The 16,424-nt window shown below is 52.7% G+C and overlaps 6 protein-coding genes across 6 annotated transcripts; 3 read left to right on the plus strand and 3 right to left on the minus strand.

The window, feature by feature from the left end:
* Positions 1 to 436: 436 nt before the first annotated feature.
* Positions 437 to 1,343, minus strand: COCCADRAFT_91147 (uncharacterized protein; the record flags this gene model as incomplete). The annotated part of the gene is made up of 4 exons (XM_007712195.1): positions 437 to 493; positions 545 to 750; positions 802 to 1,187; positions 1,270 to 1,343. The coding sequence occupies 4 exons, from the start codon at positions 1,341 to 1,343 to the stop codon at positions 437 to 439; spliced, it is 723 nt and encodes a 240-aa protein (XP_007710385.1).
* A 326-nt stretch (positions 1,344 to 1,669) lies between these two features.
* COCCADRAFT_91142 (uncharacterized protein) lies at positions 1,670 to 3,319 on the plus strand (the record flags this gene model as incomplete). The annotated part of the gene is made up of 3 exons (XM_007712196.1): positions 1,670 to 1,861; positions 2,079 to 2,162; positions 2,468 to 3,319. The coding sequence occupies 3 exons, from the start codon at positions 1,670 to 1,672 to the stop codon at positions 3,317 to 3,319; spliced, it is 1,128 nt and encodes a 375-aa protein (XP_007710386.1).
* A 149-nt stretch (positions 3,320 to 3,468) lies between these two features.
* On the minus strand, positions 3,469 to 3,807 carry COCCADRAFT_35147 (uncharacterized protein; the record flags this gene model as incomplete). The annotated part of the gene is made up of 1 exon (XM_007712185.1): positions 3,469 to 3,807. The coding sequence occupies one exon, from the start codon at positions 3,805 to 3,807 to the stop codon at positions 3,469 to 3,471; it is 339 nt and encodes a 112-aa protein (XP_007710375.1).
* A 3,135-nt stretch (positions 3,808 to 6,942) lies between these two features.
* COCCADRAFT_3442 (uncharacterized protein) lies at positions 6,943 to 8,537 on the minus strand (the record flags this gene model as incomplete). The annotated part of the gene is made up of 5 exons (XM_007712161.1): positions 6,943 to 7,395; positions 7,440 to 7,853; positions 7,914 to 8,177; positions 8,247 to 8,327; positions 8,418 to 8,537. 5 exons carry the CDS (start codon positions 8,535 to 8,537, stop codon positions 6,943 to 6,945), a joined length of 1,332 nt encoding a protein of 443 aa, XP_007710351.1.
* Positions 8,538 to 9,812: 1,275 nt separating this feature from the next.
* Positions 9,813 to 11,000, plus strand: COCCADRAFT_91223 (uncharacterized protein; the record flags this gene model as incomplete). The annotated part of the gene is made up of 2 exons (XM_007712197.1): positions 9,813 to 9,933; positions 10,045 to 11,000. The coding sequence occupies 2 exons, from the start codon at positions 9,813 to 9,815 to the stop codon at positions 10,998 to 11,000; spliced, it is 1,077 nt and encodes a 358-aa protein (XP_007710387.1).
* A 1,710-nt stretch (positions 11,001 to 12,710) lies between these two features.
* Positions 12,711 to 15,710, plus strand: COCCADRAFT_3444 (uncharacterized protein; the record flags this gene model as incomplete). The annotated part of the gene is made up of 3 exons (XM_007712162.1): positions 12,711 to 13,876; positions 13,931 to 14,891; positions 14,946 to 15,710. 3 exons carry the CDS (start codon positions 12,711 to 12,713, stop codon positions 15,708 to 15,710), a joined length of 2,892 nt encoding a protein of 963 aa, XP_007710352.1.
* Between the last annotated feature and the right edge of the window lie 714 nt (positions 15,711 to 16,424).

Consider the following 16,424-nt stretch of genomic DNA (forward strand, 5'->3'; position numbering starts at 1 on the left):
AGACGGAGACGTGGTACAAGTATCACCTTTCCAACAAGCGCATTTGCGCTATGATGTGCTGAGTAGCAATGAGGACGGCTCCTTCGTGTACATGCAAGTATGGAAAGGAATATCATGCTTGCCATCTCACTGATCCAGGGCTGGATTGTTTGGGCTTTACGGAAGGTGTGGTGAAGCGCTGAGGAAGTGTGTTACATATTATTCTTTCTTTCTTCCTCTCTTGAGAAGAGAGTTTTCGTTCGAATGCATAGCGACGGTGTTTTGGGACGCTGCATTTAATCTTCATCACGCAAAAAGGGACACATATTTATAGTTGTCAGTCATTAGGAACTGTACAGGCAGAAAACCGAACCCGAGTCAGACAGGGAAGTTATCAACTATTAAAGAGCCGTAGGGTCGAACAGGAGGTTATAAGACAATTTGTCTAGTGAACATCCTATTTATTTTCCTCCTCCATCTCGAAATCAAAGTCTCCAAAATACACACATAGAGCCTATCTTCATTAGTATCGCTATTAAGATCATGATAATCTATTTTCACTTACCTTACTAGCACCCATCATAGCATAATGTGCCACCTCGAGCTTCTTGCCATCCTGACCATATCTGGCAATTTGATTGAGATCCGACGTCCTCGGCAGGTACAATACCACTTCATTGCTCACTTTGGTAAAGGCTTTGTAGAGCTGGTCAAGATTATACGGTTCCATCTTTGTAAGATCAAAGACATTCTCTGCACCATACTCGGTCCCTGTACCCTATCAGCAATGCATATCAATAAAACGGTATTCCCAATACAAACCTCCCCACGGCGGACTCGCAAACACTACGACATTCTTCTGGCCGGAAAACCTATTGATAGCATCGAAGCAATCGGCATTGAGCCAGAAAATCTTGTTGCTCACCCCGTAAATCTCGGCATTGTGCTTTGCGCACTTTAGCGTCCTCGCATCTTTCTCAATCGCAAACACGCGTTCCCACCGACCAGACCGCGCAAGCGCAATGGCGTTGCCGCCTACGCCCGCAAACGCGTCGACAATGACTGTTTTTTCTTTAGGTGCAGACTCGGCAATGTGCGCAGCTATCTTGTTGGCTATGGGTTCTGGGGTTACGCCGAACCAAGCGTCTTCGGTCATCCAGATGCCTTGGTCATAGTTTTCCCAGATTTTGAAGCGTTGGAACCAGTATCTGTGCGACCATTAGAACTATTTTTTATTTTTGAAGAGATCACGTCATAAGTGAATATAAGGGACGGGGGAGTAAACAATACTTTTTGAGGTGTTCGGGGAATTGCTCGACGCGGGACCACTGGTCTACGTCGTTCTCATCTGCGTTGTCGCTCATTTTCTAAGAAAGTAGTTTCTCACTGCTTGAAAGCACTGTAGTCACATAGACCACACGCTGAAAGTTTCAAAAAAAAAGAAAAAAAAAGTTCAAGTTGCGTAGTCGAAAGATAACCAAGCGCGGTAAGACAAACCACAATAGTTCCTAAACCCCACCTTACCTCATCCAGCCTAGCCCCACCCCCAGCACACGGATTCCCCTTTGCCTGCACTTGCGTCAAGCCACATGTTATATCGACAGACCGTCCAACACCCAAACTCCCCACCCTCCACACACATCACCTCAAACCAGCAATCACAACATCACACACACACTCTATCCAGGCCATGTCCGTCTTTGGCGCCCTAAACCGCTTTATATCGCGGCTCGATGCCGCACCCCTCCCCGACGACACCGGCACGCAGCACCAATCGTCGACGAATGGCGCGTACGGCTTCCAGGTGCTGCGCAATGCTAATTTGGAGATTCCGCTTGAGCCGTGGTTTGATTTTGTGATTGGTATTAATGGGAGGACTATTGTGAGTTCACCTTTTTTTGAATATTCTTCGTAGTGTAAACTGTTTTGGTTATGAGGGTGGGGAGATGGGAGAGAGAAAGCGTAGGTGTAAAGGGCGAAGGGGGGAAGGAATGCCCAGACGGAGAAAAAATGGATGTAGTTCAAGGGAGAGTTGTGCTTTAGAACAGTGTATGTTTTTTATTTTATTTTATTTTGCTAATTTGACATTTCTTGCACAGGATAATCCGGATCCCAATCTCTTTACGACAGAGGTGCGCAATTGTGCCGGGACAACTATTAGCTTGGGTATTTTCAGTGCAAAGGTACGTTCCCATTATGTTTCATTAACGGCGGCGGCGGCGGCTCTTTGGGTCTGTGTCCTTCTTCTTTCTTTTGGTCGACTAAATACTTGGAGCCGCATTAAGTGCGTCATATTTCACGGGAGATTTTGCTTTTATGCAACGGGTCAATTTCCCAAAAGCATATTTTTTGGGCCAAAAAACGTCCCGAGCACACGTCAACCCGGCTGTCATGGCTAAGCTTTTTTACTTTGATTGCTTTTATTCTTTATCTATTTATTTTTGATTTCCAAATTAAACGGGGAATCTAAACTAAAGCCGTTGTGTAGGGCCAGAAGATTCGCGAAGTCTATCTTCAGATCCCAGCAGATCAACCCACGCTAGGAATCGCCCTGCAATGGTCACCACTCGCCGTTGCAGAAGATGTCTGGCATATCCTAGATGTAGCCCCGAACTCGCCCGCAGATGCCGCAGGACTACTTCCCTACGGTGACTACGTCATTGGCAGCCCCGAAGGTCTCGTGCGCGGCGAGTCTGGACTCGGCGAGCTTGTCGAAGACTTTCTAAACAGGCCGTTGAGACTCTATGTTTACAACCACGAGTACAACGTGACCCGACCCGTGACTATTACGCCGACGCGAAACTGGGGCGGTGAGGGTGCATTGGGTTGCGTCCTCGGTTTCGGTGCGCTGCATCGTATTCCAGCCGGTCTAGACGAGCCTCCGCCAGCTCCTGGGGAAACCTTCTTCTCGGCAGGCGATGCTAGCGGAACTACGTCGTTTGACGAAAAACGTCCCTTGGTGTCTTCCATGGGCATTCCTGCTCAGTCGGGTGCACCAGCTGAGCTCTTCGTCCCAGCCAACATGGCGCTACCGGCCAAGTCGCCTCCTCCCCAAGGCACCGCACCCCCGCCTAAAAAGAAGGGCAGAGCGCACCATGTGGCCAGTACGGCGACTGGTGGCGGTGGACTGGATGACTACTTCAAGGAAGGCGAGCAGAAGAGTCTGGAGCAAGATTATGCACCGACGAAGGGCAGCGGCGTGCCTCCTCCGCCCAAGGCTGGTGGTCCGCCTAGAGGACCTCCAAAGAGTGGTGGTGCAAGTAGAACAGGTACACCACTACAAGGCGGCGACGACGATGCTGAGAGTTCAACTGGCGCTGGTACAGAAGAAACAGCATGATTAGACTACATTGAATGTTAGTAAACAGTCAAACTTGCTCGTTTCCAACGTAGAAATACCACAATTGGAAATCCAAAAGAACCAAGAAAAAAACATACCTTTTAAACACCAACCATCCTTTTTCCCTTTTCCAATCCTTCTTCACCATTTCATTCTTCAGCTTCAAAATCCAACTCCTCCCTAAACCGACTCGTCCGCTTCGTCATCGTCACCATCTTCCTCTCCACAACACTCTCGTTACTGCCTCCGCCCCCATGATGCGTCATAAACGAATCTGTCCGCTTTTGCGCCTGCGGCCGCTCTCCCGCCGTGGCATCGACGGCCGTCGTGCTGCCTGAGGCTTGCTTGCGGCCGCTTAGTCGCTCGAATGACGACAAGGGAGATGAGGCTTGGGGCGAGATGGGGGATTGGACGGGTGTGGTGTCTGGGGAGGAGGAGGCGGAGAGTGAGGTTTTGAGTTTGGTGGTTAGGGTGCGGAAGATGGGCATTTTGTCGGTATGTATGTATGTGTGTGTGTATATGTGTAGTGTTCAAGTTGTTGTTAGGTTGTCGTTGTTGTAGTCGTAATGATGGTGGATCCCGTGTGTGGAGCGTGTGTGTGTACGTGTGTATGCGCGTAATAGGGGTGGGTGGGTGTGTTGGGATATCCAAGGAAGTTTATATGTATCAGGTATAATATTGACCGAAGGTATGTAAGAGAGAACAAAAGGTTCTAGACTTCTAGACTCTTGGTTTTTTTTTAAAATCCCCCGTTCCAGGTACAGACGGCAAGGTTAATCGCCCAACGGAGAGCGGATCTGTATACCGGGATGGGGCGGCGGTAGCGGGGGGCACGGTACGAGGGGGCCAAACGGGAGGGATACGAAAAGGTTAATGCAGAAACACGCGAGGGCACAACCTCGCACCTAAATACCTTTTTTTATTTATTTTTGTTTCCTTTCGCCTGCCTGGCCCTGCCCGCCACCACCATATGCAGCGTAAGATAGAAAGAACCCACCCCCTCCCTAATTTAGAGGGCACGCGAGCGGAGCGAGGGGCGGCGGCGGACATATGTCAGGGGTGTGCGTATGTGTGACTTGCAAGCGTTACCCGCACTTGCCCTTGCCCACCCCGCCAGCCGCCCTCCTTGCCTAATTTCCTTAACTGAACTAGTAACTAATTACTCCACAACACGCAAGCATACACACTGACATACCACATGGTCAACCGCTCCGCTGTCCGCCCCCGTGTTCCCTGTAATGGAGGGAGGGGGGCTGGCCAAGCGCCAATCAGTAATGCAAAGAAGGTAAGACGGCGGCGGTGGTGGATCTCTCTTAGCACAGGGAACCTGCCGTTTGAAACTACTGCGCGTCTTTATTGACCAAAAAAACTCGAGGGTACAAATACATTAGGCGCTACTTTTTGGCGTTTTGGCCTGGTGGGCTCCGGTATAAAGCTAGCAGTGTTGGGGTTGGATTGGTCCTGCCCAGCCTGGCCTGGTATCGGTGGGGTTGTGTCATTCCTTTTCTTTCTTTGGCGGTTGGTTGCCGCAGAGAGTAAGGAGGAGGGGGGACCCACAGCGGCTACAGTAGTAAGTAAGTAAGCACATGTTTGTGTGTGTGTGTGTGTGTGTCGTGCGTTTTGCCTTGCATGCCCCAAGGATTATTGAAAGTGTGTGTGTGTGTGCCGGTCGGTGTGTGGGGTTGGGGCATCTGCAAAGGCCAGGCCCTGCGCTAGAAGCGCCGATCGGGTCAACTGGGGGCTTGTTTTTATGTAGTATGTGTTTCGTTTATTTGAAGTTTCCGAGAAAGAGACAAAGGTTCCGCGGCGGGGAGCAAGGAACGGAGACAGGGGACGGACGGAAAGGAAATGAATAACGGTTGCCCAGGATGTGTTGTCTTCTTGTTTCTACATGAACTGTGGAGATGTTTGTTTTATGGGGAGAGGGGGGAAGGGTGTGTGCATCGTGGGAAAATGGGAGCAGCATGACAATGACATGGCATTTGCATGAGCTTTGCACAAACCAAGATGGATTGGTCGGCACATGACTTGTGAGATTGGTGACGATCTGCAGTTGCATGGCGGTATCATCAAGAAGCAGAAGCGCTTCTCTCGTCAAAACCCCGTCAGCTGGTCTTCGCCCGGTATCATTAGTCTGATCTACACCGAGCCATATCCGGACGGCGGCTTGTTGACACTATGTCCTTTGAGCCAAGTGTAGCGATTGGCTTGCAAACAAGACTATACGTATTTAACGTGTATTAGGAGACGGGCTTGGCTTTTCCATGCTCGGGCAAAGAAGCTTCCCTCCCGCTCACTTCACCGCCATATGTACCTTGCCGGCATCTGCGTCCCTTCTGCCATTATTTGCTTGTTCCGTGATTGGCCCAATCAGGAAATAAAGTGTGATTGGTCTGACAACAGGAAACATTGACGAGAGGTAGAGGTCATGCGCACCCTCCATACACGCAACAAAACGATAACCCCTCCTTTTTCGATGGCCACGAATCGCAAAACTTGCCAGCAGGCAGGCGATTTTGGTCTTTCTTGACTACAGTCCAGAGTCCGGTCTGAGGAGCGGCGTCGCGTAGGTGTGCTCGAATCGTTACTTCCGAATTCGTCATGGCTCTTTTATCCGGATGACTATTATAACCGCCAATCGATACGAATCAGTCAACGCTTTGTCCGTGCAGCAGACAGTGGCGGCGGCAGCTGCCCCCTTTGTTCGCCATTCTTCAGCAGCCGACTATACGTATCCTAACGTTGATTTTCCGGGACCCAAGACGCCCGTTCAGCCCAAGCCCCCCACATCGCTTCGTTCCCTGCAGTAGGCAACGGCCAAAATAGATATCTTGCTGCCGGCTTTTTGCGACCAGCCGAAATCCTACCAGCTATTCCTCTCTTGCTCATCATCCGCAATCTCCCCTCTCGTGTTCTTCACTCTCAACAGAGTCTGGCCATTCTAGACCGATCCTACGCCTTCATCGTATCAAGAGTAAGCGTTTCGTTACGATAGTAGTTTGGCCTTGGCATGGACGCCCACTTCCCAACACCCGTGAACTGACATGTGACGTATACTTAGCTCCTGACACTCACAGACTCCCGCCCACATTAAACCACGGCTCAGTCACCGCATCTTTTTTCCTTTGCCGAATCGGCGCCGCCCCAGCCTCACCACCACTCTGTCACGAGGGCGGGTGTCGAGCTTTTTTGATGCTGACGTAGCCTAGGATGATAATGTGGAAGACAGAAGCTCGAGTCCATTGCATAGTGCATGCTTGACGGCTTGATTATCGGATCTGTGCTGTGCAGGCTGGAGAGACCAAAACATCATAGCAGTGTGCATATCCGCACTTGACTTGTATTCGCAGACGTAATCTATCTCTGCATCTCTTCATTCATCATGACTGCAGCACGGAGGACTTTCCGTTCCTTGATGCAGTATTTCAACCTGCTTTTGAGTAGTGCTTACTTGCACTGCTCTTGAAAAGTAAACATAGTAAAACGCCGTCCAATCCGTTGTCCTAATAATGCTGGAGAAAACGCCGGTACTTAGATCCAAGGCCCAGGAAACGTGTGGGGGGCCGTAACAGAACGCCAATAAGCAATACCAAGATCAAAAATCGCAGAAAGTCCAAACCGTTTCATCTAATGTCCAGCTGGAAGGGCTTAAACTTGGCTCCAATGGTGCTGCACCGTGGGCATGTCGGAGCGCGACCGCGATTATGCTCGCTGACCAGAACGTCGACGCACTCCTGGCACAGACCGCAGATGCATTCAGAGCATGCATAGCTGTCGCGCAATATGGACAGCTTCCGACAGGCAGCGCAGTATATTTGAACAGGAAATAGGGAGTTGGGAGACGAGTCAGAAAGGCCCTGCGAGGGCATATGAAAATTGTGGCCAGACATTGCTGATTCAATCGATGACTCGACAGAGGGAAAGGGCTGCAGATCCGACATGTCCGGCGGTGGAGGCGTCAAAGCATTGTTCAAGGGGGATGCGGTGTATGACTGGAGTTGTGAAGCAAAGTTGAAGGGTGGCATGGATGTTCGACTGTTCATCATGTGGGGTGAGTGATTGGGTGATTGCGGCACCTGGTTACGTCAGCTTTGATCATAAACCAGAGTGAGAAACCTACAGGGGTCAGGTCACGGCTATCCTCTTCAGTTGCTGAAGCAGCAGCGTCAATGAGGTCTTCCCACCGTTTGCCCATGATGGCAGCTGCTGTTGCAGGCTCAGCCGAAAATGCTTTTCGGTCATAGCTCATTCTCCGATTGTGCTCTTTTGATTTCTGGCGTTCATGTTTTCCTCGACGAGCATTCTGCCCTATGGATGGCTTGCGAGGCCGGTTCGGCTTAAGAGAGTGAGCTCCCGGAGGCAGAGTGGAAGAGCGACCGGGAGGCGAGCGCGCGAGGGAAGATGGCAAGAGCTCTTGCTGGATAGAGCCAGAGGTATAGTATGGTTCTTCGGTATTGCTCGGTGGGCCTACGGGGGTTGGGGCAAAGCGCGCGCGGGGCCTGAAGTTCTTCGAGTCTGGGTCGGATGCTGCGTCCTGTTCACAGCATGTGTTAGCCTTATGGTATGCAGGGAACGCTGCAGTGCGGCTTCTTACCGGATCTGAATCCCAGTCATACTCTGCACGGTGATTGTGTAACGAGGCCAGGGCAGCCGCAGCAGTCGCGGTAGGCAATAGCGATGGCCGACGCGTTTCGCCAGGCCCTCGAAGAGAATTGGCACCGAATTCGGACTCGAAGAAGGAATTGTGTTCATTATTGCTGTAATCATACGTTTGTGGCGCTGTCACTGCCGTCGTTGTAGGGGGAGGAGGAGGAGCTCGTTCTTGCGGTGGTGTATTGACCATTAACAGAAAACTTTCCTACGAGCGAGCAGATGATATTAGCATGTAATGTGGCTAATTTTTTTTTGATATTCTGAAAGCTCATACCTCTGTTGCTGGAAGCTTGGAAATATAGTGCTCTGGGTGAGCACGTCGAATGTGCTCTTGCATAGAGCGAAAGCGCTTCTCCTACACATGGTGGATTAGTCGGCAGCTGGGGCAAGGGGAGCTTCGAGGCGTGGGATGACGTGGGGTAGCTAGCTCTCGTGGGAGACTTACGCCGGTACAGCGCTTTCGGCAAGCTGAGCTATCATGGTTGCGCAGCGGGCAGACGACGACGTTGTTCTCGTCACTGACGGAGAAGGAGCTCGTAAGCGGTGCTGCGCGCGAAGGAGGCATGGCTGCAAGCATCAACGGCAGAAGCTTCTCGGAGAAGCAAAAATTGCGCGGGAAGCTCTAAGGCGGGTGAGGGAAGCTGTGTACGGAGGGCGCGCAGCTTCCAGCTGGTCGCGGCGACTACAGGCAAGGTGTGTCGAGGAGCTCTCTGGCTCACACTTAGTGGAGGAAGCTCTGAGCTGAAGTTGCTGCCAACTGCAGACAGAAGGGCAGGCGGATGCGGGGCAGCTACGCAAGGCCGCGGGGCTTGGGGAAGACCGAGTGAAAGCTTTATTCGAGGATGACGATGTGGCCATGCACTGCAGGCGCGGAGGAGGCGTCAATGGGCGTGCGCTGCTGGTGCTGGTGCTGTTGCTGTTTCTGCTGCTGCAGCTGCTGCTCGTGCTGCTGCAAAAGGCAGAGAGCTGTGTCGCCACGGCAAGCTTCCAGCAAGTGAGCAATCAGACCACAGCCCGGGATCGTGCCTGGGACCAGACGAAAGAACCGGGCAGTTTGGAGAAAGAGCTTTGTGCTGCCCAATGACCTATCGTTCCCATAGATTGTTGTGCGCTCCAATCAGACGGCGTCGAGTTGGAGAGCGACTCATCATCGGCACGAGGCTTCGCAGAAGCTCGAGTCCCGTGCACTGCCATAGCTTCAAGCCCGTGAATGCCACTGGACCAGCCCACACCCCGGAGCCTGTTCGTCTGCACTACAAGACCGGCTACGGCGCAACAAACGTGAAAAGATTTTTGCTCCCACTGCTGCAACCCCGAGCTAGCTGCACCCTCCGCCGGCAAGGCTGTCACTTTTGCACATGGCCGCATGTCCCATGGCGAAATCCGGCGCGGCTTGGTCGGGCGCCGGCAAGGACGAGAGAAAAATAGGAAGGAAGACAGGGGACGAGAAAAAAAAGTACCATCCTGCCAGCCGTGACTTTTTTTCTTTCTTTCTTTTTGCATGAACAGCCGGTGGGAGATTGCTGACAGAGCCAGGCGATAAGCGATTGTCCTCTGCGACTACCTTTGTAGTCTTGTAGTAAGTAGGAGTATTAGTGCCATGTCTTTAATTTGCTTCCAAATGTGGTTACACATGGCCTCGTGTGCACTTGCTCCTTCCTACCACGGAGCTCGTCTACAACTACCATATCCGCGTCCACCTTCCAAGCGTAATCTCGCTCCATGACAGCTTGACGCAGTATTGCCGTGCCCTGCTTTCTGGGACTGGCCCCTTCATGTCTCCCACCGTACCGCAGCTGCCTCGTGGTGTGCTTTGCCTCAACTGCCGCTACCGCCAACCATGTCGCTTTCAGTGCAGTCCTTAAATGGAGACACTTCCTTCCTTCTTACCTTCGACCCACCTGCAGCCCCACCGTCGTCCCCGGGCTTGTTTCCCGGTTCTTTTACGATTCTAGTTGACCGTAAGTTAGTCCAAGGTTTAGGCGGTGCCAGTCGCCCACACTTGTTCATCGTAGCATGTGATGCCCCTGGACGCATGCCGGCCATCTGCTAACGCTTTGTTTCGTGGGCAGCCTGGCTGACTGGGCCATCGATTATCCTCAACTCTGTCTTCTCACACTCGGAGCAAAGGGCAAAGCCGTCCATCTCGAATCTCCGAGACCTGGATCGCGAGCCTGACCTCGTGTTGATATCCCAAGACAAGCCCGACCATTGCCATGAAGCGACACTGCGTCAACTGCCACCAGACGGCGAGTCGACCATTCTAGCCATTCCCGCTGCAGCCAAGAAGATTCGATCGTGGAAGCACTTTCGTCCCGAGGCCGTACATGCCCTTCCACGATTTGCACAGGGAGATGACCGATCTGTCCATCGCATTGTGCTACCCCCACCTTCGGCTCGAGGAACGTGTGGTGAAGTGACGGTGACCTGGATACCTGCGAAACGCGACATCTCCAAGGTCCACCATGCTATTGGTATAACATATCGGCCTCCATGCACGGTGCTCTCTTCGCTCAGCCCAATGCACTACATTGATCTTCCCATGAGCCCGCCTCCGTCGCCAGGATCCCCGATGACGATTGCATCGTCGCCTCGCACCATTGTGCCCTCGCCGTACAACAATCGTGAAAAGACGCTGTCGGTCATCTACTCGCCCCATGGAGTTTCATACGACATGATACGGCCATATGCCAGCTCGTATCTTGTTTCTGAATCAGCCTTGCCTCTAACTGCGCTTCTTCATTCTTTTGACTGCGTCGAAAACCCATGGTGGCTTGGCGGCAACATATCAGCCGGGTCTCCGGGCGGGACTGAGATCGCCAAAAGCTTGTACGCAAAAGCTTGGATCTCTGCCCACGATGCAGACAAAGACAATCGTGGCTGGGCAGTCAAGCTGACGCAGATTGCACAGCATGCCGCGGGAGAAGTGAGGAAGATGCTCGACGAGGGCGTGGTGAGAAAAAAGTTGCCAAATACAGAAGTCATCACATTAAGTTCTGGGCAATGCTATCGGATTACTGCCGGCTGAAGCGCTGCATGTCGCAGGACAGAGTTGTTGTGGCATTAGCATCGGCCTTGCCAGGATGTGGGTGGCCAGACTAAGAATTGCTCATTAGCCACGTTGACCGAGAGAGTGGTGTAGAGAGGCCGAGACAGGGCATGAGCGCTGCATGGTCTTGGCCCCCATGGAGATGAGGTATGTTTGAGTCTGGTGTTGTGGCAGACGGCGAACAAGGTTGCTAGTAGGAGCCTAGGGCGTGGCTTGAAACGGTTCGCACTTTGTCGAGCTTTGTGGTCGTTTCTTGTTGCTAGCTAGTTCTATTTTGGGTGACAGGTCAAAGGCAGCAGTAGCGGGATAAGGATGGCAAGTGGTTAGAGATGGCGAGGATGCGGGTATAGTTGCAGTAGACAAGGCTGACGCAGGCCCATGAAGACGTCGAGAATGGACCCTGGCAGATGAAATGGCAGTGGGGTGCTGTGGTTTCACGTGCGCGTGCACGTGATGTTGGGTGCCCACCTGCGGCGCCCCTTTCTCTTACACCGCTCGCCTACCAAGGACTGCTTGGTAGTATCATGACGCTTTTGGCAACAGCAACAACAACAACAATAACAACAACGCAAGGAAGGGCGGCGGGAAGGGCGAAAGCGCAGTGTGTTTCGGAACAAAACACTCACATAGCAGAGGTGCTAGTACACATTGCAAGAAAGCAACGTTACCCTGGAGATTAGGGCGTAGGGCTAGCGGCGGACCTGGAGCTAGTCGTTGCCGGCCAGACGCCAGAAAGTGCGGCGCAGGCAGACAGGCAGGGCAAGGCCCGGCTCGCATGCTCAAAAGCCCGCTGCTTGGCACCACAGCAATGCCGGAATAGACGGATGCGGATGGACGGGCGCAGCATTGACAGGCGACACGCTCAAACAAAAAAAAAAGGCCTCTCGCCCTGTGTCGCCTGGCTGTGTGCATGTTTTAGCCATGCAAGGTGAGGAGAGAGCGTTCACAAACCGGGCGAGTGCGAGTGCCACAGCATGACGCCGCACCCGGGCTGCTGGGACTATTGGTGTGGCTGAGGGACGCCGGCTGTTCTTAATCCAGACGCGCAATCTCCCCGTACGACGGCTATGGAGCAGAGCGTTTGCGCTGACATGGCGCAACACGACGCCAGGGAAAAGACGACAGCTCTAATGGACAATTAGGGAGGCATTTGCTGCACCAGCGCAGCGATCCGCAGGGCCTGACAGGGGCGGGGTCGGTGGAGTTGCACGCTGCTCGTTGTCGGCCGGTGTATGAATGGAATGGCTGTGAATGTGGATGCAATCAGGCACTGTCCAAGCGCCAAGCCTAGCGCAAGACGGAAGTCGGGTCACGGCGAGCGAGGGCTGACGGGCGCAGAGCTGCCAACTATTCGAGCTTCACACCCGCCGGCTTCTGCTACTCCTCGAGCTCGACTACACTCCATCCACACACATCCACACACATCCACGCCCATTCTTGCCGACCCCACGTTGCTTCTGCCCTCGACACCCGCCCGCCCGCGCACAGAGCCACAGCAAGTGAGCGAGAAAGAGACATAGTCGTCACCCTCTCGTCCCCCTTTGGACCGTCGTGCTCCGGTACGGTGCTGCTCCTCGCATCGTCTGCACCACCCGACCCACTCCCCATCCCCCTCCCACACCGCACACACTGGCTTCTCACGCCTCGTCGACCCCGACGACGCAGCGCTCGGCGAAGGCTGCCTCTTTGATGAGCGTCACCATCCATGAGTCGCAGATGATGCCCGCCTATGCTACCGACTCAAACGGTCGTTCTTCCCTCGCACATGGACAAACCGCCGCGTCGACTACACCGCCACCCAGGGACTCCTTCACCAATGGCAACTCGCAGCCCATGAACGCAAAGCTCACCAATGGCATGAACACGACGCACGCACATCCCCACGCACGTTCAACCAGGCCCGAGAGCATCGATAAGCGCTTGTCGCACGAAGAAAGCCGCTCCAGCTGGCACCGAGGCGACTCATACGACCCAGACACCATGCCCAAGTCGTCCGACACGCAGCGCTGGTCGACTGAGCGACCGGCCAGAGACGACGGCTACTTCGCGTCGGTACACAGCACAAAGACCAAGGACAGACTGTGCGGTAGCACAACCCACGTCGAAATGGGCCAAATAGACATAGGCGATGCTACAAGGGAAGCGAGCAAAGACTTTCACGTCCCCCACGTGGGTTCAGTCCCTAACGCTCCCACTTCGTCATCGCCCCAGTCTCAGGCCGAAGCTGGCACACCCAGCTTGCAGGTCCCAACCAACCAAGCTCAGCGTGCCTCCTCCCCACCCACCTTCACCAATACCAGTAACAACAACAACAGCACTCCCGGGCCATCACAACATCCCTACCGTCTGCAACAACGTCACACGCTCGAGGTGCCCAAGGTGCAATCCTCGCGCGCTCGTGAAAGCCAGAACAACACCGACGACGTCATCAGCGCAAGCGGTAGATTCTCGCCCAGCCACCCCCACAAGCGCAGAGGTTCCATGTCGCTTGTGCGCAGGAACACGCGATCCATCAACTCTGACATGCCTCCCGAGGAAGTGCCGCAGGATGATGAAGCTGCACGCTGGGCTGAACACATTCGTCAGAAGCGGGCCAGCAAGAGGAAGCGCAAAGAAGACGAAGATGAAGATCGCGTCGTGGTAGGAACAAAGGTGGATCAAAACCACGTCAATTGGGTCACGGCCTACAACATGTTGACCGGTATCCGCTTCACCGTCTCGAGAACAAACGCCAAGATGGACCGAGAACTTACCGACGCCGACTTTGACGCGAAGCACAAGTTCTCGTTTGACATGTACGTGCCGACTGGCTTTCCTGCCGAGACGAAGCTGTTGCTCGAGTTCAGTTTCACTTCGTCTGCAAGGCCTGCTTTCTTTGAACCCCTGACATGATACTAACAACCTCGCAGAACCGGCAACGAACTCACGCCTTCCGCAAAGTACGACTTCAAATTCAAGGATTACGCTCCATGGGTGTTCCGCCACCTGCGTACCATTTTCAAGCTTGACCCTGCCGACTACCTCGTATCGCTAACCAGCAAGTACATCCTTTCCGAGCTCGGCTCGCCCGGAAAGAGTGGCAGCTTCTTCTATTTCTCCAGAGACTACAAGTACATCATCAAGACCATTCACCACGCTGAACACAAGTTCCTTCGTAAGATACTCAAGGACTACTACAACCACGTACAAGAAAACCCTAATACCCTTCTTTCCCAATTTTACGGCCTGCACCGCGTTAAGATACCCTATGGACGCAAGATCCATTTCGTCGTCATGAACAACCTGTTTCCCCCGCATAGAGATATTCACCGCACATTTGATTTGAAAGGTTCAACCATTGGACGAGATTTCAAGGAAGAAAACTTGGCTGCCAACCCTCGGGCAACACTCAAGGACCTGAACTGGTTACGCAGAGATCAGCACCTCGAGCTGGGGCCGGTGAAGAAGAAGATGTTCATTGAACAGATGCAAAAAGATGTAAAGCTCTTGCAGCGTCTGCACATCATGGACTACTCACTTCTAATTGGTATCCATGATCTCGAGAAGGGCAACGAAGAAAACCTGCGGGACAAGACCCTCAAGGTCTTTTCACCTGGCGGCGAGGAGTCACCGGATCAGCCACCTAATCAGCTCATGCGCACACCATCCAAGCTGGAGAACGCGCGCAAGGCACGCGAACTAAGGCAGATGGTCAAGACACAAAAGCCAGTACCCATGGGTCAAACGTCAAGTAAGATGCCAGATGAGCTGGATGATCCTAACCGTGACTTTTACTTTTACTCGGACGATGGTGGCTTCCGGGCTACTCACGAGGATAACGCGCCCGGAGAGGAGATTTATTACCTTGGTATTATCGACTGCCTGACACACGTAAGTTTGCTAGCATCATCCGGACTGATTGGTTGGTGACTAATATTTCTCTAGTACTCGTTCATCAAGCGCATGGAGCACTTCTTCAAGGGTATCGCGAACACCGAGTCTCAAATATCTGCCATTCCTCCAGAACGATACGGAGATCGCTTCATCAAATTCATCAGCGCCGTCACCAAGACCAAGGAGGCAGCCGAGCGTGAGAAGCAAGAACAAGTGACAAACGAACTCAACGATCTCTCGCTTGATGGCGTTAGTGCAACTCCTAACCAGCGGTTGTCAACTGAGCGTGTCATTGAGAAGGCTGAGCATCAAGCCGATCGTTCGCGAAGACACGGGCAGAATGAAGAGGATGTACCCAATTTCCACATGCGGGCAGTACGTAGCCCATCGGCAGAGAGAGGCGAGATAGGCACCACACTTCCCGTAGTTGAGGAGGTCGGAGAATCATCCAGCGTCGGTGGACACAGCAGCCGCAGCGCAACAGACAATGCAGCTGGTGCGAGCGAGCACAACGAGCGAACGTCGTCATTACCATCGCAGTCTGCAGGTACACCCTACCTTGGCCCACCACAACTCCAGGCAAGAGCCAGGTCACAATCAAGAGAAAGGGATCAGTCGCTCGGGAGGGCGCCACCAACGCCACCAAAAGACGCTGGACGTCCTCCCACACCGCCAAAGGATGACTACATGTCCAACAGGCATTCTGGCCCCCCAACACCCCCCAAGGAAGACAAGAGCAGAGGAGGCATCCCCCGATCGTCGATAGACAAGGACCTCCCACGAACCCCTCTTGAAACCACGATCCGTGTCAACTAAACAGGAAAACACATCCCAGGCGATCGAACCAGGAGGGATCCGTCTTTTTATTCAATGTAAACATGTCTCTTTTTCTTTTCCTTCAATTTTTTATGTGTGCGTCTTTGTCCATTCTACTCCTGTTAATTCCACCAACCAACCAACCAACCCATTCGAATCAATATCAAAAACTTCTTGTTTACATCTTTTTTTTTTCTCTATGTCGGGAGTTTTTTTTCTTGGTTTCTTGCATAACCACTCCACACCCAAACAACCCCAAACCTCTGTCTCTCCGTCTCTGTCTTGTGGGTCGTCTTGTTGTCAAAGCAACTGGAGGAGTTTTTTTCCTCCTCTTCGCTTTTGTCTTCATCTCCTATGTTCTTTTCCTTTTTTTTTTTTTTGCAAAGCCAACACTCTTATCTTACATCATCCATTTTGTTTTTGTGCGTTTGCGAATGCATGATACCATGAGTTTTGCTCAATCCTCCCTTCGACACCTCCCCCTGTCTTGATTGTTAGATCAGACTGGAGATAGTTGTCCTGCGGGATATCGGATCTGCTTGTCTTTGTCTTTTTTCTTTTCCTTTGTTCGTTTTGTTATGCTGCTGCTGCTGCTGCTGCTACTACTGTTTTCCTCTGGGAAGGGGTTGAATCGGTTTGTATAGTGTTGGTTGCTGCTATGCATACGTGTGCGAGAGGGAGAAAGGGAAAATGGAAGGGAGGGAATTGGGGAAA

The sequence above is a fragment of the Bipolaris zeicola genome (genome assembly GCF_000523435.1).
Source record: "Bipolaris zeicola 26-R-13 unplaced genomic scaffold scaffold_40, whole genome shotgun sequence".
In the NCBI taxonomy this organism is placed as follows: Eukaryota; Fungi; Ascomycota; class Dothideomycetes; order Pleosporales; family Pleosporaceae; genus Bipolaris; species Bipolaris zeicola.